The 26,234-nt window shown below is 43.6% G+C and overlaps 1 protein-coding gene across 2 annotated transcripts in view; it reads right to left on the bottom strand.

The window, feature by feature from the left end:
* Window positions 1-26,234, bottom strand: part of PTPN11 (protein tyrosine phosphatase non-receptor type 11) — a 663,532-nt gene that overhangs the window by 517,873 nt on the left and 119,425 nt on the right. For both annotated transcript variants that reach the window (XM_085636151.1, XM_085636152.1), the window contains exon 3: window positions 14,508-14,702. In XM_085636151.1, coding sequence (XP_085492277.1) covers window positions 14,508-14,702 — 195 coding nt within the window. The remainder of the gene's footprint in view (window positions 1-14,507; window positions 14,703-26,234) is intronic.

Here is a 26,234-nt window from a genome sequence, read left to right as displayed (position 1 = left end):
AACTAGCAACTTCCGACATGTTTAAAGAGCATCTAGTGGATTGTAGATATGATCCTGTGCCCGGTAGACGGGACGGTATGCTGCTGTCATCACTACGTATACGACGAGCTTCAAGGTATTTAGCGACGCTACCAGGAATGGGGGCACATTTAGACAATATATATCACTTTGTCCAATCAGGGCGAGGCCCTGAAAGTATTGACGAAGCCATGGAATACCAGAAAGTGGATGTACAGAGACAACTGTTACGCTTCTTCATAAACTGTGTGATCAGAAACCAAGACAGGCCTGAGGTAGAGCAGAAGGAAATACAAGTACTTACCAGATGGGGTCAGAATATATCAGAAGGGAAACATGATAAACAGACATGTATAGTAGTTATGTGCCGAAAGAAACGAATACATACAGAAAGATTAGGAACAGATCAACATGAATCAGAAGGAGAGGAGGACGAAGAATCAGAAATGCCCACAGGACACTTAGAAACGATGGCTTATGTAGGTAAAGGAAGACCTTTTAATAATACCAGATGCTTTAATGATCCGATACATCCGGTACGTCCAGAATGTAACAGAAATTTTCAAGCCCCTATGTTAAATACAAGGTCTCCTGAACACCTATTCCAAGCTGCTGATAAATTACTCCGAGACCGAAGGGGGTACCATATGCTCGATTCCATGGATGAACAAGAATTAGCCAGGTCAGCAGTACAATGGGCTGACAGTCCCGGCCAATACAGTGAAGATGCACTAGCACACACGTTTCTGAACCTTACCCCATACGAACAGCGTTTAGCTGGTATATACATGATTCAACACCTCCTTATATTATATAAAAGCCAACACTCCGATCCTGGACCCCTACCTGACATATTGACAGAATTACTCACGAATAAATGGAGAGGTTCAGGTACTGATCTAATTAAAGAAATTCTAGAATTTCGAAACCTGTATATAGTTTTCGTATGCCCAGAACATGTTCCAGTTCCCACTATGGGAAGAAAAATGTATCACATAGATAGACAGAATCCCTTACGCGAAGTACACCCAATCAGAGGTGAAGATAATATCTTTAAACGCGTGTTTGTGTACACGCCTATAACTAAAATTGAATTATTAGAAATGAAGAAAGTAGTACCCAGCCATGACAAGGATCCAGCAGGTTTCCACCGTGAGATAAAAGACATGTTACTCATGGGAGAGTATACCTACCCCGACATTATGAAAATATTAAAAGTGTTAATGCCTGCCGGTGTTTACGAGAAACTAAAAGAAAAGGAATGGGAGGTGGGAGACCAAAAGATAGATTGGACAGCATAAGAAAACGAAGAAAAGGCCCGAGCTGCAGGATCAGGGCTTGGGGAAAAGACTACAGCACTACCAGGATTACTAGTGCAGGTACTGCCACGTTTATTAACTACGAAAAAAGAGGACTGGGGTGCAATCTCAGCCTGTAAACAAAAGCAAGATGAAGACACTAGTGATTTCTATTCCCGATTTGAAAAATGTTTTGGTATTAACAGTGGCATAAAAGCAAGTAGCGAGTCATATCCACATCTGTTTGTGACGAAATTAGTTGAAAATTCCCTACCGCAAGTTAAGAATAGAGTATTAAAATTCGAGAGTACCTGGCAAGGTAACACCCCGTCACAGATGTTACAGATGTTACAATAGCACCACAATAGAATTAGAGAAGAACAAGAACATGAACAAAGACGTATGAAAGACACGAAAATGAAAATGCTTGTTGCTCAGTCAGTTCCAGCTGATGGTCATAAAAAGGGTGATTCCGCAGGTCCGACGAAAGGGACATGCAACTATTGTAAACAACAAGGTCATTATATACACGATTGTGCAGTTCTGAAACATAATATCGCCACGGGTAAAACTCAGGAAAGACCACGTCCACCTAGACAGGATCAGAATCAACAACAAATCCCTCAGCATGCACAATCTAGGCCAGCTCCGCAACAGGCAGCTCCACAACAGACCGTAGCAACACCACAAGCGCAGCCTATTGCTGCAACACAAGCAACGACACAACAGATGTACCAGTATGCACAAACTGATTATCCCGATTATCAGCGATACACATGAAATAGCCTAGAGAGGGAAGTTGGCTTACCCCTTATCGAGGTTCCTGTAGATCAAGAGGGACCTTATGTACATAGTGAACTACTAGGGGAAGACAGAAAGTTTTTACTTGATACAGGGGCAAGCAGAACAACTATACGACGCAGTGAAGTTCCAGGGGCTCCCCTCTCAGGCTCACAGAATATTTCCCTTGGATTTTCAGGAAAACCTATCATTAATGAAGTAACGCAACCCCTTCCACTTACGGTTGGTCCATTGACACGAACTACAGATTTATTGCTTACTAAATCATGTCCAGAAAACTTGTTAGGTATAAAAACATTGAAAGCTCTAGGAGCTATAATATGTTGTTCTCCGGAAGGAGTACGATTATTTCTACGTGACTTCAAAGGTCACTACGTGTCCAGAGACATGGATCACCGGCTGCAGAATTTACCTACACATTTATGGGCACAAGGCCCCACTGATGTTGGTTGCATGAACATTACACCATATCGAGTCACACTAAAAACAGGAGTGGTACTACCACGAATGCGACAATACAAATTACCACCAGATGCTGTTGTGGCTTTGCTGCAAATCATTGACGAGCTCATTGCACAAGGAGTGGTTGTAGAAACCGACTCCAATGTATGTAATTCCCCGATAATTCCGATTCTTAAAAGAACGGATCCAAAAGCATCACCAGTATATCGATTAGTTATTGATCTGCGCGAATTAAATAAATGTATTGTACCACAATACCCTGTGGTCCCAGATATCTCTTCATTACTAACAGCTATTGATTCAGAAGCAACGTTCTTTACTGTAATTGATCTCAAGAATGCCTTCTTTAGCGTCCCAATAGATCCGGAAAGTCAATATTTGTTCGGATTCAGTTTAAATGGACGAAGTTTTAAATTCACACGCGCACCTCAAGGATTCACAGAAAGCCCCAGCATCTATAGCCAAGCACTGAAACGAGAACTTGACAGTATCCACATGCCAGTTAACACTGCCTTGCTTCAATATGTCGATGATCTGCTGATCACCGCCCGAAGCGAACCTGAATGTGAAAAAGCGTCACTGACGGTTTTGCAATTTCTGGCCGACAAGGGGCACAAGGTGTCCCCTTCTAAGCTGCAATTCTGTGTCCAGCAAGTTGTTTACCTTGGGCACTTGCTGTCCAAGGAGGGAAGACAGCTTACACCCGACCGCATCGAGTTAAATGCTAACATGCCACCACCCAAGACACAAAAGGAGGTGCGGGCTTTTATAGGCCTCACCTCATACTGTAGGCAGTGGATCCCTCAATATGCATTTCTAGCAAAACCACTCATTCAGTTGACAACACAGGAGGCAGCCACATCGACTGTCCTCCCTTGGACTCAAGAACATACGCAAACCTTTGAAAGCTTAAAGAAAGCTTTATGTCAAGCACCTGTTTTAGCAACACCATGTTATAGTAAGCCTTTTACACTCTTTGTTACAGAACGCGAAGGTACTGCCTTGTCAGTACTCACTCAGGAACAAGCAGGATCACACAAACCATGTGCTTATTTCTCTAGTACATTAGATCCAGTAGCTCAGGCTCTTCCTGCGTGCCTGAAATCAGTGGCAGCAACAGCTTTAGCAATCAGACAAAGCGATGCCATAGTGTTAGGACATCAATTGACAGTACAAGTACCACACGCAGTAGAGGTTCTCTTGAACCGCACACAAACACAACACTTGACTATAGCAAGACTCACCGGTTATGAATTAACATTGTTTCAGCCACACATAGAAATCAGACGATGTAATACATTAAATCCTGCCACACTTTTGCCAGTAAACGGAACAGATCCATTAGCACATGATTGTATTGAAGTCATTACTATCACGACGAAACCCAGACAAGACTTGACAGATATCCCTTTATCAGATCCGGACCTGACATTGTATGTAGATGGTTCATGTATGAGAACAAGTACAGGAGAGTTAGTGGCCGCTTACGCAGTCACAACAGACACTGAAGTCGTTGAAACAAATTGTATTAACACTTTGTCAGCTCAAGCAGCAGAGCTCATCGCTCTGACACAAGCCTGTATTCAAGCCAAAAATAAGAAAGTCAACATATACACAGATTCACGTTATGCATTCGGAGTCGTCCATGACTTCGGCGTACTGTGGCGAGAGAGAGGTTATTTAACTTCTCACGGTGCCCACATCCAACACGGACCCCTCATTCAAGCTTTATTAGACGCAATTCATCTACCTACTGCAATATCGATTATGAAATGCAAAGCCCATACAAAAGTTACCGACATCATTTCTCAGGGTAACGACCTAGCTGATAGAACAGCTAAACTGACTGCTCAGACCCAGACTCATACAACTGACACGACAAAGACAATAGTTCCGACACCAACACATTGCATGACAGTTAAGGATCCCGCCCTTGATGTAATTGACCTACAGACACATGCTACACCAGAAGAAATAAAGAAATGGACTGAATTAGGAGGGATCCAAACGGATCAAGGATGGATGACGAAGGGAAAATCTATATGGTTTCTTCCCGACTCCATGGTTTAAGTCATCATTAACACAATACATAGTCCAGCGCACCTAGGAGAAAAAGCTATGCTAGACAGCATTCAACACATTTGGTTCAACAAACACTTGCGAGCAGCAGCCAAACAGAAAGTACGTACCTGTATGATATGTTGTCAGTTCAACCCAGGTAAAAGCATTCCCGTAGAGCAGTGTGGATTTCAACCTCCCGATCACGCTTTTGAAGTCCTCCAGATGGATTATATCCAGATGGAACGATGTCGAGGATTCAAATATGTTCTCGTAGTTGTCTGTGCTCTTTCCCGTTGGACAGAAGCCTACCCGGTTTCAGATTACACTGCCCCGACTACTGCCAAACAGTTAGTTCGAGAATTCTTCCCACGATACGGTTTACCACGTGTTGTATACTCAGATAACGGCCAGCCATTCTCATCCGAACTAATGAAACATGTTTCACTTCTGTTAGGTTACCAATGGAAATTCCACTGTGTCCGACATCCCGAGGCAGCAGGTCTCGTGGAACGCCATAATCAAACTCTAAAAATTAGATTGTCCAAAATATGTAGAGAAAAAGGTGTCGATTGGATAGTAGCCTTACCAGTTGCGCTCTTTTACATGAGAATGGTAGCACATTCTCGAACAGGGCTATCCCCGTATGAGGTGATCTTCGGCAGACCACCAAATATGTGGGGGACGCCTATACCCCGTAAAATCACTGATGTTGACTGTAATATGCTGACAGATTACCTGGCTTCCTTGATGTCTGCACTACAATCTTGTCATTCACAGGTAGCTGCAGCTTTTCCCGATAACACTGAGGTGAAGCCCCATGACGTGGTTCCAGGTGACCTGGTTCTTGTGAGGAATTTTGACCGGAAGACCCAGCTGGAGCCCAGGTGGAAGTCACCCAAACTCGTCTTGCTGACAACAAGGACAGCCGTGAAGATCGAGGGACGTAAAGGGTGGTTGCACTCGAGCCATATCAAGAAATTTTATGGACTACCGTCCGATGTGAACACTCAGCCCTGTATTCCCTCACAGACCGACTCAAAGCTCCCCTTGGTTGAAAGGTCGGAGAACGAACTCTATAAACTGAAACTAAGGTCTAGCAAGTCAGACAATTTGATTGTTTAAGTCCTCTCCAAGGTGAATCGGTTGAATTTGTCTCTGACATGTATCCTCTAGACCGAAATAGAGAGAGAAATAGACAGATACAGCTTAAAAAACATGCGTACTGTAAATCGCTTCGTAGTCACTGCACAGTGACAGTATTAATTTTGTTTTTCCTAAGTCTTCTGATCATCATTTCTAGTGTATTGCTACATATGTATTATCCTATTTCTAAGCGTGCTTATAATGCTACTGCTGAACATTCTTTTAGTGAACTACCTCCGCATGAGTTGTCTTATAGATTTGCGCTGCGCAACAACACATTCATTAGTATGCTACATCATTCCCATCAGACCAGCAATGCTACCAATTGTTGGATCTGTGGCCGACTCCCTCCCTATCAGAACTATAAGGGAGTTTTGCCTCTTTTTCCATATCCGTTCACACACAATGGCTCCTGTGGAGCATGGTTTAGTTTGATTAATTCCCTAGATTCAAATTCAGTAGTTTACCAAGACAGCTGGGTATGGGGAAACCTGAACCTAGTTTTGCTTAAAGTCTGCTACCCTAACAAGGAGGGACTTCCCAAAAGAACAGGAACTGATCTAGAAAATGAAGTATATGGATTAGGTAACTTTACACTTAACCTCATGATTCTGAATGTTGAATCCGAAGCTACACCAATCTTGCCCGCTATGTCAGTATTTCCAGTCAAAGGAGAATTATGTGTAAGAAAGAATGGTTCCATACACATGGGCCATAGTAAATGCACCACTGTAATAAAATTCAGTGATCAAGGCAAGTCTACATTTAGAGCTTCCCGTCATTCCTACTTCATATGTGGCCAGACTGCATATATACGTTTACCTCTAGATTGGGATGGTACCTGTTACATAGCATTCCTTCTGCCACCTGTTTTCCTAGCCCCTCCTGATTATCACAGAAATACCCATTTAGTACACAATAGACCACAGAGAGATCTCCCGATTGTCGATTACACTGAAACGACATGGGAGCAATACACAGATTTCAATAAAGGTTTCTTTCCCTATATAGGTACAGTCACTAATAGTAAACTGATACGTAGATTAACTAGAACCCTTGAAGCAGTAGTGAACGAGACTACTTCCGCCTTAGGCAATTTAACAGAAGAGCAGTCTGCGATGCGGATTGTTGTGCTTCAAAATCGTCTTGTCCTTGACGTCATCCTGGCCGATAGGGGCGGAGCTTGTAGGGTCATCGGATCAAGTTGCTGTGTTTTCATACCAGAAAACTCGCCGTCAGTATATAAAGCCATAACTCGCCTTCATAAGATCATAAGCCAGATACACCAGATTCCAGGCACCTGGACTTGGTCCGGTTGGTTCTGGGGTGTGTTGTCAGCCTGGGGATGGAGGATCCTATCCTTCCTAGGTATTGGCTTTCTCATACTATTCAGTTGCTGCTTATGTCTACAATGTGGGCCAGCGATTTGTGGTCTGTGTGCCACATCGTGTATCCCGCATCCAAGTTTTAGTTCAAGATCCCGGAAGAAGAAAGAAGAACAAATGATGCTATATGAACGGATTGATGGATTGATGAAGATCGATACCTCCTGAGGGTCCGTAGGGGACAAGGAGGGAATGAGGAAATATGAATTTTATGATCAGTTATGTCCCCTATCTTAGACCCCAACGGCTCCATGTGCATGCTACAAGTACATGTATGTTCCCTCCAGTTCCAGTTATGAAGACGCAAATACATGTGCGTCCACCGTCAACATGTCCTCTTTCTGATCCGCCATGAATGGGTCAGATATTCCATTCCTAAGTATGAAAGGCCACCGACTTTATGTGGGTCACTTTCCACATTTTACAGATTCAGGCGAGTAGGCCCTGAATTCTGCCCTCAAGCCTTTTCCTGCCTTCTGCCTCTGAAAGCTCCAGTCCGAGCCCGCATCTGTATCCATGAACTTTGTCCTACTCCCTGCGCGGCTAACGGTGCCTGATCCGGCCTGTCGCCTGCCAAAAACTGTATTTCACCTTCAAGATTATCTGCTCTGCTCCTCATCCGATGCATTCCTGTCTAGTAGTTTAGGTAAACATTCTTTCAGCTACCGAGCAAAGGGCCAGGCCTCACTGTCCTCATGCAAGTAATTCATAGCCCCTGTTACTATGGAAGATTCCTGCCCCCTCGCATCTCATGTAGACACTCAGACGCTTGTACACGCACTAACAGTCAGTATAGAATAGATTCTGTCCGAGAGACCTTTCCTTTTGGATAATACAGTTCTTTAAACATAAGATATTAGATATGATTTGGGATTAGGTTGACATGACCCCCCAGACTTCTGTCTCCACATGTAGAGCTAAATGTCAAGTCCCCTTCACCCTCTAGTTGCACGTCAATCACACGTCATGCGGCTGCGCACGCATCTCTGCCAAGTATTTCTGCTGACATTGCAGGATTCTCTTATGGATCCACCCACTTGTGACATCATGTTTAATGACGTTTTTAGTTACGCCTATGTTTACGCCTTTTTCCATTACGTATGTGTATCATTATCTGTATTATCAGCTGTTACGCCTCCTGCATCTGTCTTAATGTAATGCTTTTCATATAAATACCTTTACTTGTCAATAATGTATTGCCTTCCTTCCTGAACTCTCGTGGTGATGGAATTTGATGCCTATGGTTCGAACCATAATTCCTTTGTAGAGGAATAAAGCCTTTCAGAACCTCTAATACCACGGATTCTGCCTCTTATTTTGACTGAGTTATTCTTACTAGACTTTACCGCATAAAAAATAGTACAGGTAATTAAATATTTACCACACTGGTCATATGGTTTTTAAACAGCAGTGCTTTTTCAGTGAATGTCCAAGGTTTTTGTTAACATTTGTTAAAATCGAACTACCTTCCTCACATATAACTCCATCTTAAACTTTGTTTTTCGCAGTGAATAATGATTATTTTTTTGTTAGTTTGTGCCTGGGCAGCGGATGCGCTGCTCTGCGAGACATGCTATATTAGAGTATGGACCTGAAGCCCCACCCACTCTCAGGGCCGGACTGGCCATAGCGAGCACCCGGCAATCCCCCAGTGGGCCACACGGGTGGGGGCCGGATTTGGGCCCCTGGGGGCCGTTTTTGTTACAGGGCCGTTTTTTCAGGATAGCTGCAAAATCGGCCCTGGAACAAAATCGTCCGAAAACAGGCCCTGGCAAAGAGCTCGGCCGCACCCCCAACCCCCAGGGATGGGGGGGCCAGCCGAGCACTTTGCCAGGGCCGGTTTTAGCCCTACCCACTCTCCGCCCATATTTTCTATTGACTTGTGTCATTGTCCTTCGTAAATGCTGGCTTCTGATTCGTTAATAGGCGTGTTAGTCCCTCCTTAGTAGCGCCTTGTCTTTATTTGTAACCTCCTAGGAGGACTGGACCTTTTACTTCTGTTATTACAGGGCTTGTCTTATTTAATCTGTAGGCACTATTTTCTTTAAGGAGTTTCTCCTATTGCAGGCACGACAAGCTTTCTTGCAACATTCAAAGCGCCATGCGTGCTTTCACTTTCCGAGCAGCCCGGGACAATGGCGGCCGAGGTCTCAATGCTTGTAGCCTTTGACCCTCTGACAATAGCAGCAATAAACCACCACCTTCACTTTTATTGAGTTTCACTTAAGACTTCTGCTGTTGTGTGTGTTCTGAATGTACAAGTGGAAGTGCAGTTCGCTTGTACACTTTTGTATCTTGGCGAGTAATTATTGATTATACGTAATCCGTCCTTCTCCTGAAAGGTACTTAATATTACAAAAATGGGCCCGCAAAAAGAATCGATGTGAATAAAAGACAATCAGTGTGCCGCGTGCTTCCCACAGCGTGCACAGCCGTGGAAGGATTCATTATGGGATCATTCCGCAAGGGGTGCTATGGGCTCTAAAGCCTTTTAGGATGGTGGCAATTTAAAGGGTGTTCTCAGATAGGCAGGTTGGGCTATTTCCAAAAGTTTTATTGCAAGCTGGCTCGGCATGCTTTTGTGACAGTGGTCAATATACTTTAAACAAAATAAATGCATCCCACCATCTTCCCACAACATGCACATTTTTGTAGGCTGTGCCACAAAGTCCTGATAAATATTAAAGACATGGAAGTCAGTATTAACTTGCCACAGTGTTCTTTAAGTTCAAATAAAATGTTTTCCCTACTATTATCATCAAAGAGCTCACATTCAGTATTCTATGTATCTTGTTTGCTGCACGCTGGTTCATCTAAGACTACTCAATGCATATTTTTTGTTGTTCGCGATGTATTTTAAAATCCAATAAAAACTATTGAATTAAAAAAAGGCATGGAAGTCAGTATTAACCTGCCTTAGTGTTCTTTAGGTTCACACTAAATGTTTTCCCACTCTAATTATTTTGGTTATTCCAGCTGCCTCAACCTCCAACACCTAAAGAACCTATGAAGAGTTTGAAGCCGGTGCGCTGGCTGCTATTTTAAAAATATACAAAGCCCAATGCGTCCCGGTTGCCACATACGGCGCTGAGGTTTGGGGAACTGCTAGATGTTCTCATATAATTGCCGAGGAAAACAGATTCTGCAGGAGGCTCCTCTGTGCCCCCATATCCTCCCCACACTATATATGCCATATGGAATTGGGGTTGCATTTTATAGGGGATTTTATTCGTGCCCGCCCTGCCCTTTTTTGGCTGGCGATTTGGAAAAATCCTGCCGCCAAATTGACCAGGGACATTATTGAGCATTGTTTAAGTTGTGATAAGGGCATGGCTATCCCCTGGCTTTCAGGGGTGCTGAGTGCACTTCACAGCGTGAACTCCCAAAATGTTTTCTTAAAACCCACCACCACTACGCTTCCATCTAAATGTGAACTTAAAAAAGCACTTTATATGTTGTTCAGTGCCGAAAGGGCAGCGAGGGAGTCTTTGAAACCTAGCGTTTCTAGATATCTAGCTCGCAATCTTTTAACTTACCCTACACCCAGTTATTTAACTCTCCCAATGAGTCACTGGGAGCGTGGCCTTATATTCCGTCTTAGGGCAGGTACCATTAAATATGCTCTTAGTTTTCCCTTATGGAATTATAATGATCAATGTGTTGAGCCATGCCCTTGTGACTGTCGGAGCAAGCAAACAATTTTACACTTTTTATTTTTCTGTAAATTTTATATCAAGTATATTAAATGGTTTTTAACCCCGTATTTTAAAAAATTAAAACCAATTAGCCTGGAACTTGCATTTTCGATGATTTTGACCCTGGACGACCATGAACTTGTCTTTCGTGTGAGCTCTTTCTTAAAAACTGTGGTTCGTGCTCGATTAACAATGTCTTAAAATTTGTATGGTTTGTTGTTTTCACTTGCAAATGGCATCATACTGTGTATTTTGCAACGCTTATTTGATTTACTGTGCTTTTATGGATTATTATTGATCCGAATAAAGTTTCATTCACTTGACTGGACTACTCAATGCATATTTTTTGTTGTTCGCGATGTATTTTAAAATCCAATAAAAACTATTGAATTAAAAAAAGGCATGGAAGTCAGTATTAACCTGCCTTAGTGTTCTTTAGGTTCACACTAAATGTTTTCCCACTCTAATTATTTTGGTTATTCCAGCTGCCTCAACCTCCAACACCTAAAGAACCTATGAAGAGTTTGAAGCCAGTTTCTCCACCTACCAGTAACTACTCTGGCTAATAGATGTTTTATGGAGCTATTTGCAGAGGTTTCCACCTTCCATTTAGCCTTGCTTATCATTCTCTTTATTGCCCCCTCATGTTTAGTTAATTCTCACACAGGAAAAGAGGCTATGCTGCTGGCAGTCAAGGGTTCTCTTAACAACTGTGACTAATGAACTAACCATTTTCCATTTGGTTGACACTTCCTTAAAGGCCTTAGAAAGTGCAGTATTTTATGTCTACTATTTAAAATAAACAAGAAAAAAACAATATGCACCTCTTTTGCTTTAATTAAATCAAAGCTTTAAACCAAACTCAGGAGTAATGTGTCTCAAATTCAGTAAGCCTATCTGACTGGTGTCCTGAAAAGTATTGCAACATTGGCTTAATTTAACTTCAAAATTAGTCAAGTAAGAGTAACTTAAATGTAGTATTGTTCAGGGAACAAGTCCCTTTGCCTCTTTTATGAAAACATAAAGCAGCACACTAGGTGTTACATCACTGTGTACAATACAGAGCTGACTTGAATATTGTCACAGATCTGATATAAACTCCAGCAACGTGGAGACAAACAGTATTTGAGAATGAAAATGTCTTGGTCACTGTTAACAGCCGCAAGCTACCCTTTTCAACAATGTTTAATGTAATTTCCTTTACCCAAAATTAGTACTGCTAATTGAAATAAAAAGGCATCAAGTTAGTACATCTAATTCAATTAAAGGTATTCAGCAGTGAATACACATTTGTCGTATTCCGCTCTTACATTTGCTGAGATTAAAAAGATCACAAGGCATGGCTCTGGAAAGCATGCACCTCTGACTCGACTTCCCCATATCAAGTTCCTGTTTTATTTTTGTTCATTATTGCAATCGTACACACAACCATCTTGCAAGTGTGCTATCCTGAGGGGGTTCCCTGTGAAACAAAATGAAAACTAGAGCTGTGCTCAGTGGACAGGAGGTATACACTTTTTAGAACCATGACCCGATTTTTAGAACAACAATCTTTTGCGTCCCAACTATATTTAATGGGCAAGAGGCAGGCGATTTTGTAATGTAATTAAAGTATAGCGTGGTAGCGCACTGTCATTTACAGACAGCAAATTTTTTATTGAAATGGTCACAAAATTTACACAGACGTACAGTTTTACTGATAAAACTATAATGTACATACTACGGATGTGTGGAAATCAGGTTTCAGTGGATATTTATCATTTGTGCATCATAAAGTAAAGTGTCTAGATTCGTTTTGATCCCATTAAAATCTTTGTTTCAATCACACTTCAGAATTCCATGGATGTGCTACCCCCAACAGGCTAAGTGCCACTTAAGTGGGCAAGCCTTTCTTTCTTTTGTGCCCTTCGTTTGAGTACCCTGCAAGAGGACTTCCAACTTCACCTCACCTTCCAATTGACATTGTGAGACAAAGACTAAGTCTGGGCCATCTGGAAGGAAAACGTAAAAGGCAAGTATTGTCTGAAACTGGTCCCACAGCTAGACCTGTGGACTACAAAAATCCTGTATTTCAATATTGGCATAAGTATGGGGCAGAAACCACCAGTAATTATTGCAAGATTTATCATCAACCAGAATCCAGGATCCCACAGAGAAAACTGAGAAACTATTTTGCGTTCTAAGGTTGGGGCTGATGATTGCCAACTCTCCTTTGCCAGGTACAGGAAATAGAACCCAGAAGTTCTGCAACTTGCCAGGAAGGGCTGCCTCGAACCAGCCTCGAGGGAAGGTGGTGACTGGCTGCCGAGCAGGCATGCTGGACGTATCCTTGCACCAAGGAGAGGCGACCTAGAAAAGGAGAAGCTGAAGAAGGAGATGTGGAAAACAGCCTCCTGCAACACAGTTAAGAATCTTCTCTACCAGGCCGTGTGGAGAGTCCTGGAGATTATGGGGAAGCCGAGGCGTGCAGGAAGCAGAAGCGCCTGTGATCAGAAATTACAAGCGCCCTCCACAATTTTCCATGTAAGAAGACCAAACACTGTGACTGAGTGCCACCTAGAGAATTGTGAATGCACTTTGGCGATTGAAGCAGAACAAAACAAAGGTCCTTTAGAAGGTGGGCGCTATATCAAGATTGCATACCACAATCAGTGGTTACATGCAACCTCTGTTGGACGACCAGTGCAATATGGGGTGGGCAAATATCTTTGGTTGAGTGGTGAGGTTGAATTTGGACTGAAGGAAAAACACAAAGATGATCCACCTGAACGCTGAGCTTCAATGGCAGAGCACAGCTGCCCCACCTCCTAAACGAGAGTGCATGACTACACACAAGTAGCAGGCGAGAGTCAGTAGCATTTTCTGACAATCCAAGTACGTGCAAATGTTACTGATGGGCAATGGAGGAGCGCACACCACTGGGAGCAGCGTAAACCCTGCCCTCACCCAGCAGAAGCAGGCCAAAATACCATGGACTAAAATACAGTGCAAGGGATCAATAAGAAAGAACTGTGACTTGGGGGGCTATAAAAGGCTACCAAGAACATAGCGACATTTCCTATTGCATGGGTGGGTGGCAGAACACAAAAGGGGGCAGAATACCTGTAAGCTCCATTTTTCCAACAAGAGTAATGGACCCCCAGCTTGCACTAATTATATCATACTGCAATTGCACGGAGAACAGAGCCCACTAATACCAGCAAGCTCCATCAAAATGTGACTGTTAGCCTCATATTTGTATACTGCGTTTTTTGCCCTCAGACGTATTATGTACAGGATTGTGTTGTGTGTGCGTAGAAGTAAATGCTATTATTTCTCTCACTGTGTTCTGAGTTTCTATCCTCCATCACCTCCAAATATAGCTTGGAAATCATAACTTTGCTATCCTGAGGGCCAAGTGCTAAAGGAGTGTACTTTGGGCTCAGTCTTGGTTCAACAGTGAGGGAAAACCCCAGGACACCGGAGGAAAAAAATCCTATCCTTCCAATTTGAGCCCAGTAACGCCTTTCTGTCCTGAGTCTTTTGAAAAGGTTCCCATAAAGTTTATTGTAGTAAGTAAGCATTTTAGCAGGGAAAGTTCAACTAAGTAAAAATGGACAACCATACTGATTCAATCACAGCACTGACAAGTGTGCATCACTCACCTCTCAGATGTAGGGTCTGCACAGTTCAGGGGATACTTCAGCTCAATTACATCCCCATTTTTCTCCTTTAGCTGCCCATGATGTTCCATGTAATACTGAACCAATTCTGCAAGGGTAGCAAATTTTTCTCCTCCATAAAGATCATAGTAATCACCGGTGTTCTGGATCTTTATGTGAGTGACAGCTCCGTTCCGCCTAAATTTAAAAGTCAACAGACAGTGGTAAATAAATATATGAAAGCCATACAAAGAAATGCAGAGACCATCAATTTAATTATATCAAGATTAAGTCTATACCAGGTTTTGGGAAACTCATTTGAAGTTGTGTTGGAACAATAACATAGCTTTAGCAACACAGTATCTTTTAAGGCAGAATCACACATTCCATGGCAAACTGAAAATGCTGACACTTTTTCGACAGCAGAATCACACTGAATGAAATCGCTAAAGCACAGGATAAAAAAATAGATGAATGGCAAAACTGTACAAAATAAACAATCTTAGAGGGAAACAGATTTGGTCAGAATGAGCTCTGCATGTGAACCATCCTTGGTTGCTAAAAGGTGCTCAGCTCTCTCATTAACCTTCTCCATACTCATGGAGCCTGGTCGCACACACCTGTATGATCAAGCTGTGAGGCGTCTTCATGGAGAGCCTCATCCTGAGCGCTTTTTTCTCCACGTCTCGTATGTTTTTTAAGACGTGATTGTATACAGTAATTTATTTTCTTTCCACAATCCAGTAGAACAAGCCGAACTAAACTAATGCCTGACAGATCCAACTAGGTTTTCTAAGATGTATAGTTAAAACATATTGGGCACTAAGCCAGTATTCATTATTATGTCAGTACATACTGCATGCCAATGCAAGTTCATTGTGAACATACAACTCTCCTAGAAGCATGACAAGGAATTAGACGGGCACTGAGCCAGTAGTTGGAATCAGCACTTAGCGTAACAAAGCTTTGCTTCAGTGAAAACAGTACATGGGACACCGAGACATGTGAGGCAATCAATTAGATACCAACACTTAGGAAACAATTCTGTCATATCAGGGGAATAAGCCCACACACATATAAACGTAAACATATGGATAATATGCAGGCATACCACGCCTTAGTGTCCATTACAGTCAAGAACAAACACATGTATCGCCATCCCACATGGCAATGGTTGGACAAAAGGGAAGGATCATATTAATTATTCTTATGATCAACACATACGAACACCATGCAGATATGCCTATGCCACATTGACCATTGCAGTGGAGAATAAACACTTTTAACGGCATCCCACAGAGTAATGGCACAGGGGAGGGAGCGTATTAACTACACATATGATCCATACTCACACAGACAGCAATAGATTATTTGGCACATTCGTTTCAAGCCTAGGAAAAGTGCACTGAGCAAAATATGTGATCAAACAGATACAACAATTACAAGAGTTGTCCCACAAACAAATATATTTAGAGATGTAAGTCCAACAGTGAGGGAAACTGTGGAATGAATTGGTAGATTGTTATGTTGAATCTGGCTTTCATGCATATACATTATTCCGCTTTGCACTTTTATTTTAGCCAAACATATGTTATAAACTACAGTTCTCACAATGCTGCATAATGACCTGATTTGACGTTTTTCTTTTTAGATATAATATATTTCCGAGACTGGTCGATCTCCGACATGAGCACTGGCCTATGTAGAGCACGCCGCAGTGTGAGTGTGTGTGAGTGAGTGTGTGAGTGTGTGAGTGTGTGAGTGTGTGAGTGTGTGAGTGTGTGAGTGTGTGAGTGTGTGAGTGTGTGAGTGTGTGAGTGTGTGAGTGAGTGAGTGAGTGAGTGAGTGAGTGTGTGTGTGTGTGTATATATATATATATATATATATATATATATATATATATATATATTCACTGAAAAAACCATAGGTTTCACACACGTTATAGTTACGAATTAGCATTTAAAAAACCTTGCAAATTCACTTAAAAAACCATAGGTTTCACACATGTTATAGTTAGCTGGACATTTCACTCGTAAAAAACCAATGAAATTCCCCCGTTATAGTTAGTGCAGGCAACTATAACTCACGTGACCGCAATCCTCTGCTGATGACGTCAGATATTACATATAGACGTCATGAGCATGGAAGAGGAGATATATATATATATACATACACACAGACACACACAAACACATATATATAACATATTTGCACACAGCTATATAATTACATATAAATGTATTTATATATAAGCATATACATATTTATGTGTATTTTTATTTTTTATTAGGTGGCCGTGTATATATTTTTTCACTGAAAAAAATAAAGGTTAAACGGATGTTATAGTAAAGTAAAAATGTCAGTTAAAACATACCCTAAGGTAACTGTAACGTGCGCCCCCCTCCATGCACAGTCTTGTAATCAATGATGTCATTTCAGATGTTGCAGTCATTCTATCACGTCATGAGAGACTTAATATGTGGGGTAATTAGCAATGCGTGATGAGGGTGTGAGTTAATAGTTACCTTAGGACACGAGTTATAGTTACTTAAAATAACTAGAACTGGTGAATATCATTGACATTGTGAGTTTAAAATGGTATGTTTTAACTGACCTTTTCACGTAAGTATAATGTCCCTGTAACCTTTTTTGGTGAATTCCTAAAGTTTTTTTAATGGAAAGTAAGATATTAATACCATACCTACTTATAACATCACTTTAAGCTTTGTGTTCTCAAGTGAATTTATAGGGTATGTTAACATACAATAATAATTTATTACCACATTTAGCGCCCAACCAAACACTACACGGCGCAGGATCAGCCAACACCCCACCGAGCACAGCCTGTAGCCAAGCCCTGTGTCCAACCACTCGCTGGCAGTCAACTCTCACCACACACAACCAAAAGCCGTGCGCAGCATGGGGTTGGACACAGGGCCTGCATCAAATTCCCCTCAGACAAACAACCTCACGCTGTGCAAGGCCGAGGCCATGCATACCACGCGGTAGGTCTCGAGGGTCCTGGCCGTACTCAGGCAGACTTACTGACTTTGTCGAAGAGTCACAACACCAACTATAACAAGCATTGGCATAGCCAATAGGTCTCACCTTTGGGACCTTATAAGTGTTTAGCCATGCAACACTTGATGTTGTTGCACCAAGGATATTGTGCTGGATAACAAAACACTTATAAGGTATTAAAGGCGAGACCTATTGGCTATGCCAATGCTTGTTATTGTACATTTTGAAGAGATGAAAACTTGCGGCTTTGTGAAGTCACAACATATGACCGGGTTCAGGTTACTGACTTATAAACCATAACAATTCAATCTGCCATAAAAGTTTATTTCAAATAAGTTCTTCAAATCTTACAACATTGCAGAACACTACATCTCATGCGAATATCTTGTAGGAGTTAACACCGAATACAAGTAAATTAATATTGATATATACAAATTACATAAGAAAATATTCTTTACATTTTATACAACTTAAAAGTCAATAACGAATATGCTACTTACCAGTATGCATCTGTTCTTGGCATGTAGGGCTGCTGACATTCATATCTGTGCATAGATCGCCGCCTAGTGTTGGGTCCGGATGATTGCACATTGTTGTCCTGGAAGAGTCTTCGAAGTATCACAAGATAGGTGGCTCCTCCCCTGGACTACAGTGCGCATGGGCATCCCCTCCATCCTTAGATTGTTTTTCGCCTTTGTGGCATAGATGGAGTGTAATACAGTGAATGATGACCATGCTAACTAGTAATTACTGAATGCTACAGCTGCTACAGGCGCCGGGGAGGAGGGTGGGCGATATGAATGTCAGCAGCCCTACATGCCAAGAACAGATGCATACTGGTAAGTAGCATATTCAGTTCGAGGCATGTGGGCTGCTGAATTCATATCTGTGCATAGATTATATAGCAGTCCCTCCATTTAGCGGCGGCTTCCCGTGCCAGCTGTAGCAGTCTGAAAAGAGTTTTGAGAACAGCCTGTCCTACAGCTGCCTGCTGTCTTGAGTGTACATCTACACAGTGGTGCTTGGTAAATGTATGTATAGTGGACCATGTGGCTGCTCTACATATCTCCTCTAAAGGAATATTTCCCAGGAAAGCCATGGAGGCCCCTAACTTTCGTGTGGAGTGGGCTCTTGGAGGAATTGTTAGTGTGCGCTTAGCTTTTTCATAGCAAATCTGTATACACTTAATGATCCACCTAGCTATTCCTGCTTTGGAAATGGGGTTGCTTTTGTGCTGTGGAGAAAAGGCAACAAACAGTTGTTTTGTTTTCCTGAAATTTTGTGTTCTGTCAATATAGTACAGGAGAGCTCTTTTGATATCAAGTGTGTGGAGCATTCTCTCTGCTACATTCTCAGGATTACGATAAAACACTGGTAGTTCTATGGATTGGTTCATATGGAACTGCGAAATCACCTTGGGCATGAAAGTAGGGTTGGTGCGTAGTACGACCCTGTTGGCATGAACCTGTATAAATGGCTCTTGAATGGTTAGTGCCTGAAGTTCACTAACTCTTCTTAGGGAAGTAATGGCAACTAGGAAAGCTACTTTCCATGTTAGAAATTGAATCTCACAAGAGTGTAGAGGTTCAAAAGGTGGGCCCATCAGTCTGGTGAGGACCACATTTAGGTTCCAGAGTGGTGAAGGAGGGTGTCTTGGAGGAATCACACGTTTGAGTCCCTCCAAGAAAGCTCTGATGGCAGGCACTGTGAACAGTGAGAGGTGCTGCCTGTTCTGAAGGTAAGCTGCCAGTGCGGTTAAATGTATACGGATGGAATTGTATGCTAGATTGCATCGGTATAAATGTAATAGATAACAGAAAATGTTTTGCGTTGATGCATCCAGCGGATTGATGTCATTATTTTTACAATAAATGACAAATCTTTTCCACTTAGCCGCGTAGCAGGCTCTGGTAGTGGGTCTCCGTGCCTCCTTGATGATATTCATACATTCTGGAGGCAAGTTTAGGTAGCCAAATTCTAAGATCTCAGGAGCCAGATCGCCAGGTTCAGCTGTTGCGGATCTGGGTGCTGAATCTCGCCATGGCTCTGCGTTAAAAGCGTGGGTGTTAGCCGTAGTCGTTAATGCGGTACCACGGAGAGTTCCAGAAACGTGGTGTACCATGGTTGGCGTGCCCACGTTGTAGCAACCAGGATGAGCGTCATTGAGTGTTGCCTCAGTTTGCGTGCCACCAGCGGTATTAATGATGCTGGGGGAAAAGCGTACGCAAATCTGCCTGACCAGTTCATCCATATTACATTGCCCTGCGACTGTGGATGTGGGAACCTGGCGGCAAAGTTTTGGCATTTTGCGTTTTCCCTTGTGGCGAATAGGTCTATCTCTGGATGACCCCACCGTTGGAAGTACGGTTGGAGTACTGATGGATGCATCTCCCACTCATGTATTTGGTGGCTGTGTCTGCTGAGCAGATCCGCCATCTGGTTGTCCTTGCCCGGGAGGTGTTCCGCCATGAGGAACATGTTCCTCTGAATGGCACACTTCCACATGCTCTGAGCCAGATGAGACAACTGTGGAGAGTGTGTTCCTCCCTGCTTCTGTATGTAGTACATGGCAGTCATTTTGTCCGTCCGGATCAACACGACTTTGTTGCACAAGTGTACTTTGAATGCCTTCATTGCCAGGAAGATTGCCATCAGTTCCAGAAGGTTGATGCATCTTCTTTTGCTGTGTTGTCCATAGTCCCTGCACTGTGTAATTGAGTACATGAGCTCCCCATCCCTGGAGAGACGCGTCCGCCGTCAGTATGATTTGTGGGACAGGCTCTTGGAACGGTCGGCCCTTGCAAAGGTTTTGTGGATTCCACCAATGCAGAGAGTTGTATGCCCGACCGCTCACCAACACTAGGTCCTTCAATTGTCCGTGAGCCTGATTCCACTGACGTGCCAAGCACTCCTGAAGTGGGCGCATATGTAACCTCGCGTGCGGGACTATGAAGATGCAGGAGGCCATCCTGCCTATCAACTGCATAAACACTCGTGCCGGTAGTGAGTGTTGAGGTGTGAACTTTTTTATGAGCAACTGCATGCTGTTGATCCTTACTGAATTGGGCTGTGCCTTGGCTGCCAGAGTGTCTATGGTCGCGCCTAGGTACTGCTATACGTGGGCGGGTTGAAGGTGGGACTTTGGATAATTCAGGGAGAAGCCAAGGCTGTGAAGAAGGTGAATGGTGTGGGTAACGTGGTTGGCACACTGCTGGGCCGACTTTCCCTGGATAAGCCAGTCGCCCAGATAAGGATAGACATGTATGTGCTGTCTCCTTAAGTGCTCCGCCACTGTTGCCAGGCACTTGGTGAACACTCTGGGTGCCGTTGTTACTCCGAAAGGGAGGACTTTGAACTGGTAATGTTGATTGAGAACAGTGAACCTGAGAGATATTTTCTGTGTGATGGGTGTATGGGTATATGGGTATATGGAAATACGCATCTTTGAGATCTAGTGTTGCGAGCAAGTCTCCCTGTTTGAGCAACGGCAGCACCTGTTGCAAGGTGAGCATGTGAAAATGCTCTGACAGAATGTAACGGTTTAGAGGTCTTAAATCCAGTATGGGTCTGAGAGACCCGTCCTTTTTGGGGATCAGAAAATACAGTGAGTACACTCCTGATCCCTGTTCTTCTGCTGGCACGAGTTCTATGGCTCCTTTTTGGAGCATACTGAGAACTTCCTGGTGGAATAAGTGCAAGTGCTCTGCGGACATAGGACGGTGTCTTGGTGGTATGTTTGGTGGAGTGGATGTGAGCTCCAGACAATAACCGTACTGGACAATGTCTCTCACCCACCTGTCTGTAGTGATGGACTTCCAGACCGGCAGGAACTCTTGGAGTCTCCCCCCGACAGGAGTTACGTGGTCGGGGGGCAGTGACAAGGCGTCACTGTTTGTTGGTGGCGGAGGACCTGGAGCTGTTGTTCCCTCAGCCTCTGCCTTTGACGTTGTTTCCACGGTATCCACCTCTGTTATTCTTATTATAGGTGGTCTGTGTACGTTGTTTAGTGTAATGCGACTGTTGGGAGTTCTGGCCTCTAGATGGTCCTCTTTTAGTAGAGCGACGAAAGGACCCACTCCTAAACTGCTGGGATTGCAGAGCCCCCATAGACTTTGCAGTCTCTGTATCTTTTTTGATCTTTTCTAGGGTGGTGTCAACTTCGGGGCCAAAAAGGGAGTCAGGGTTGACAGGTTGATTGAGTATCGTTGTCTGTATCTCTGGTTTGAATCCTGAGATTCTCAACCAAGCATGCCTTCTTAACATGACGCTGGTGTTAATAGCCCTAGCTGCAGTGTCCGCTACGTCAAGAGCGCACTTAATGGAAGCGTTGCTTATGAGCTTCCCTTCTGTAATAAGCGACTCTGCTCCTTCCTTAAACTGATCTGGGAGGTGCTGTAGCAGTGTCTCTAGGGTATCATAATGCGCCCTGTCGTATCGAGCCAGAAGTGCCTGAGTGTTGGCAATTCTCCAGATGTTAGCTGCCTGTGCAGCAACTCTTTTTCCTGAAGTTTCCAAGACCTTAGACTCCTAGTCAGGGGGAGGAGCATCACCCGTTGTCTGTGAATTGGCTCACTTCCGAGCATTGGACACCACCAACGAGTCCAAAGGCAACTGGCCTCTTATATAGGTAGGGTCCACAGGTGCTGGCCTATATTTTGTGTCAATCCTAGGGTTTAGTACTCTCGCCCTTGTGGTCTCCTTAAAAATGTCATTAGCCGGTTTTAGGACCCCCTTCAGCATGGGCAGAGTCTTAACAGATCTTTCTGAGGTAGAGAAGGTATCCATCAGAAAATCATCCTCAATAGGATCAGTGTGGAGCTGTACATCATGATTTTTAGCTGCTCTCTCAATCAAGGCATTGAAAGCAGCAGTATCCTCAGTAGGAGATGATTTTACCACATATGCCTGTGTGTCTGGAGCAGTATGTGGGTCCCCTGTACCAATATCGTCCACCCAAGGTTGGTTTTGATCTTCAGGGTCAGTGTCCACAGGATAAGTGTCCTCAACATCACCAGCATCCCCTGCATCCACATCAAATTGTGTGGGTGAGAATGACTGAGGCTCCTGGTCATAATATTGAACATGTTCTACTAGAACTGGTGATGTAGTCCTCTTCTTCTTCAATGGAATTTTGTATGGCTCCATTGATTTCTCTGGCAGTATCTTTCTTTTATATATTGAAAGTCTACCAGTCTCCGCATCGATAAACTGTCTTGGCTCCTCACCTTCCTGAGGTACTTCGACAGCTCTCTGTCCCATTGGCATTCCTGTTGGTGCTTCGACAGGTTTCTTCGGGTCGACCCCTTTTTGCGGCTCGGGCCCCTTCTTTGCGTCGAACATCTTCGGTCGTACCGCCGGTGGTAGTCCGAATTTTATGTGCGTCGATGCGATGTGAACTGTGCTGACCGTCTTCGGCTGCGGGGGTGCTTTTGCGCCGAGCATGGAAGTCGTGTCGTGGATGCGGAGTAACGACTCCAACACCTTCTTCTTTAGGAAGGGAGACGGCGTTGTTGATTCGACACGTTCCTTCGATACCCTTTTGGACGTGGCATCTAACCCCGAACCAGACGCCGTGTTCTCGACACAAGGACTGGGATGGGTCGGCCGTCGCGAGTCGCTCTGTATTTTTGTGTCGACGATCCTCTGCGCCAATTTTTTCGGGTCGACAACCTTGACCTTGGTTGTTGGCGCCGCCTTCGGCTCGACGTCCCCATGAAATCTCTGTGCGTCGACAGCCTTCTTTTGTTTGTTCGGCTCCAAGAGCTTCGAGGCCTTGTTGCCGATGAGAGACTCTTTCACTTTCGGTTTCGAGTTAGGTGCCGGTGCCTTCAGTTTCGATTTCGTTTGATCGAATGATGGCGCTTTCGATACCGATGGCTCTTTAGGGTAGTTCGTAGCCGGGCCTTTATGCGGGGCTGTAGAACGAGAGGAATGATCTTGGGTAAGGCCTTGTGGCGATCCCTCGACCTGAGCCTTATCGAGTGCCTCTCTGGGCCCTGTACCGACATGTGGGCCTAGCTAATCTTCTGAGCCATCCTCCTCGGCCCCAAGGGCCTCCTCGTCATCTCCTACCTCTTCGACGACACCATCTTCCTGGTCGTCTACTATTCGCTCGTCTTCGGCATCATAGTCGGATTCTCGCTCCGAAGCCGGATCCGATAGCTCCCCCCGAACTTCAAGGTCCACGACCTCCTCATCTTCTGTCCCGAAGATGTTGTCCGGGTTCGGCGTCGCTTTCTGCGCCTCGAGCCGAGCTGCTCGACGAATGCGAAGGGTCTTCTTCGATCGAAACCTGGAACATCCCATACAGGTGGCTTTGTCGTGGTTTGGAGAGAGGCACTTGTTGCACACCGGGTGCACGTCGAAGCGAGCATACTTAGCGTTGCAAAGAGGGTAACGCATAAAGGGGCTATTCAATGTCTTTGGTTCCATCGTTGATGATCTACTCGAGAACGCCCTCGAGAAATATACTTGGCGCCGAACTAAAACAATACCGACGAATGTAAAGGCCTAAATACTCAAAGAGCTAAGATTAGGACATCCGAACCCAATGGCGGAAAAAAACAATCTAAGGATGGAGGGGATGCCCATGCGCACTGTAGTCCAGGGGAGGAGCCACCTATCTCGTGATACTTCGAAGACTCTTCCAGGACAACAATGTGCAATCATCCGGAACCAACACTAGGCGGCGATCTATGCACAGATATGAATTCAGCAGCCCACATGCCTCGAACCACATAATTACACGTCACATAATTACACTCTATTCAATGAAACATATATACACTCCACATTATACCACTCAGTGCCACAGAATTAAACACAACATAATTACACTCTACTCAATGCAACATAAATACACTCCACAAAATACCACTCAGTACCACATAATTACACGTCACATATTTACACTCTTTTTAATGCAACATAAATCCACTACACATACCACTAAGTTCCACATAATTACACGCCACATAATTACACTCTACTCAATGCAACATAAATACACTCAACGTAATACCACATAAGTACACGTCATAATTACATTCTATTCAATGCAACAAATACACTCCACATAATACCACTGTGCCACATAAGTACAAAAAAAATAGAAGACTTTTTTTATGTTAAAATATTTTTTAAATCTGGTTGTTCAGTTGTATATAATGTCGTCTTGGTTTTTATAAAGCTAACAAAAATGCTTAACACTTTTTATTATAACTTTTAAACATAATGCACATCAGCCACAATGCTATACAACATAGCCAAAACTTCAGGATAAACACATAAGGTCCAAAAAGTGAGAACTAATGGCTATGCCACTGCTTGTTGTATTTGGCACTCGCTGCCGATGCGAATCATTCTTACAGCAGCAAGAGCGCTATATAGAAGAAAGTGAATTTGACAAAATAAAAATAAACATCCGTTTTATTCCTGCAAAGGGTGGTGAATGCAGCTGTATGTTTCACAGAATATCTTTCATGTTTCAATGGGGTAGATTATTTCAAATGTATGAATTATGTAGATAGCTGTCTTTGTTCTATCTATTTTCACTTGATTTATGTTCGTTATTAAAATATTTAAATACTATTTATCAAATGTCTATTATTAAAAAATGTTCACCTAAAAGATATATAGTTTAAGTTGGTGTCATTTGCTGTTTTTATCTGGCATAAAAGCGGATTTCAGTATAAAGGGGGGCACATTGAGCGATTCTAAATTTACATATTCTTCACTTAACGTGGCTATATAATTATGAGACACAGAACTGCAAAACTTTGATTATGTATTTAAAACTGGAAACGAAAATCAGGCAGCCTATTAGAAAACGTGTGAGGAATGTGACTTCAAGTATGTACACACTTTACTTGGCTTCAAATAATTCGAAATTTCAACAGGATTCATAGCAGGGGGCCCCAAATGGTCAGAATGTTCTGTTCAACTCAGGGTCAGTGTGTATGTGCGAGATATGGCAAACTTAGGTGCCCCGCATCACATCAGTGCTGCGAGATCATTTTGCATTACACCACTGCTTCATTAGTAAGGTCCCTTACACAAGGGATTCTGGGAGATGGGTGCGTGAGTTGCGTCATTCACTGTTTAATCATTTTAAACTATTGGCGTGGTACATCACGTTGAATGACTAAATATGCTGAATTTTGTGTAGGCTGGAGGGGTGCCAAATTCTCTTAAGTACAGAGTAAAATAAAATTGTGAACACCAGTAGTTGTGGTGATTTTGGTGCTGCAGTGGCGTGTGGGCAGACAGTGGGCAAGGGGCGGGAGCAGACATCGAGGGCTGCCATATGGAGTCGGATGCTGTCCCTGAATTTAGCACTGGGAGGGGGAGGTGTTTGGGGAGTTCGTCCCAGCGCTGCGGAAAGGCCACCAGCTGGACCCACATGTTCACCCACAATGGCAGAGCGTTTTCAGACCTCGCTGTCCTAGGCGCAGGATTGCTTCCCAAGGTAGCTGTCTGCACGAGAGAAAGACGATCTAAGCCCAGCCAGGTTTCTGCCCTACAGGCATATGTAGTGCTGGCGGCAGGGGGTCGTGTCTCGACACCCATGACCAGCCATAGCCAGCTGCTCTGGGTGGCACCAGGGTTATTTATTTAAGACAGGTCCCTTGACTCACGTCTAAGCGTGCCACACTTATGGAGGGTGACGGGGATTACATTTAAAAACCGGAAGAAAGCACTAATTTCACA

The sequence above is a fragment of the Triturus cristatus genome, chromosome 11 (genome assembly GCF_964204655.1).
Source record: "Triturus cristatus chromosome 11, aTriCri1.1, whole genome shotgun sequence".
NCBI lineage: Eukaryota > Metazoa > Chordata > Amphibia > Caudata > Salamandridae > Triturus > Triturus cristatus.
This window is presented reverse-complemented; position numbering and strand designations above follow the sequence as displayed.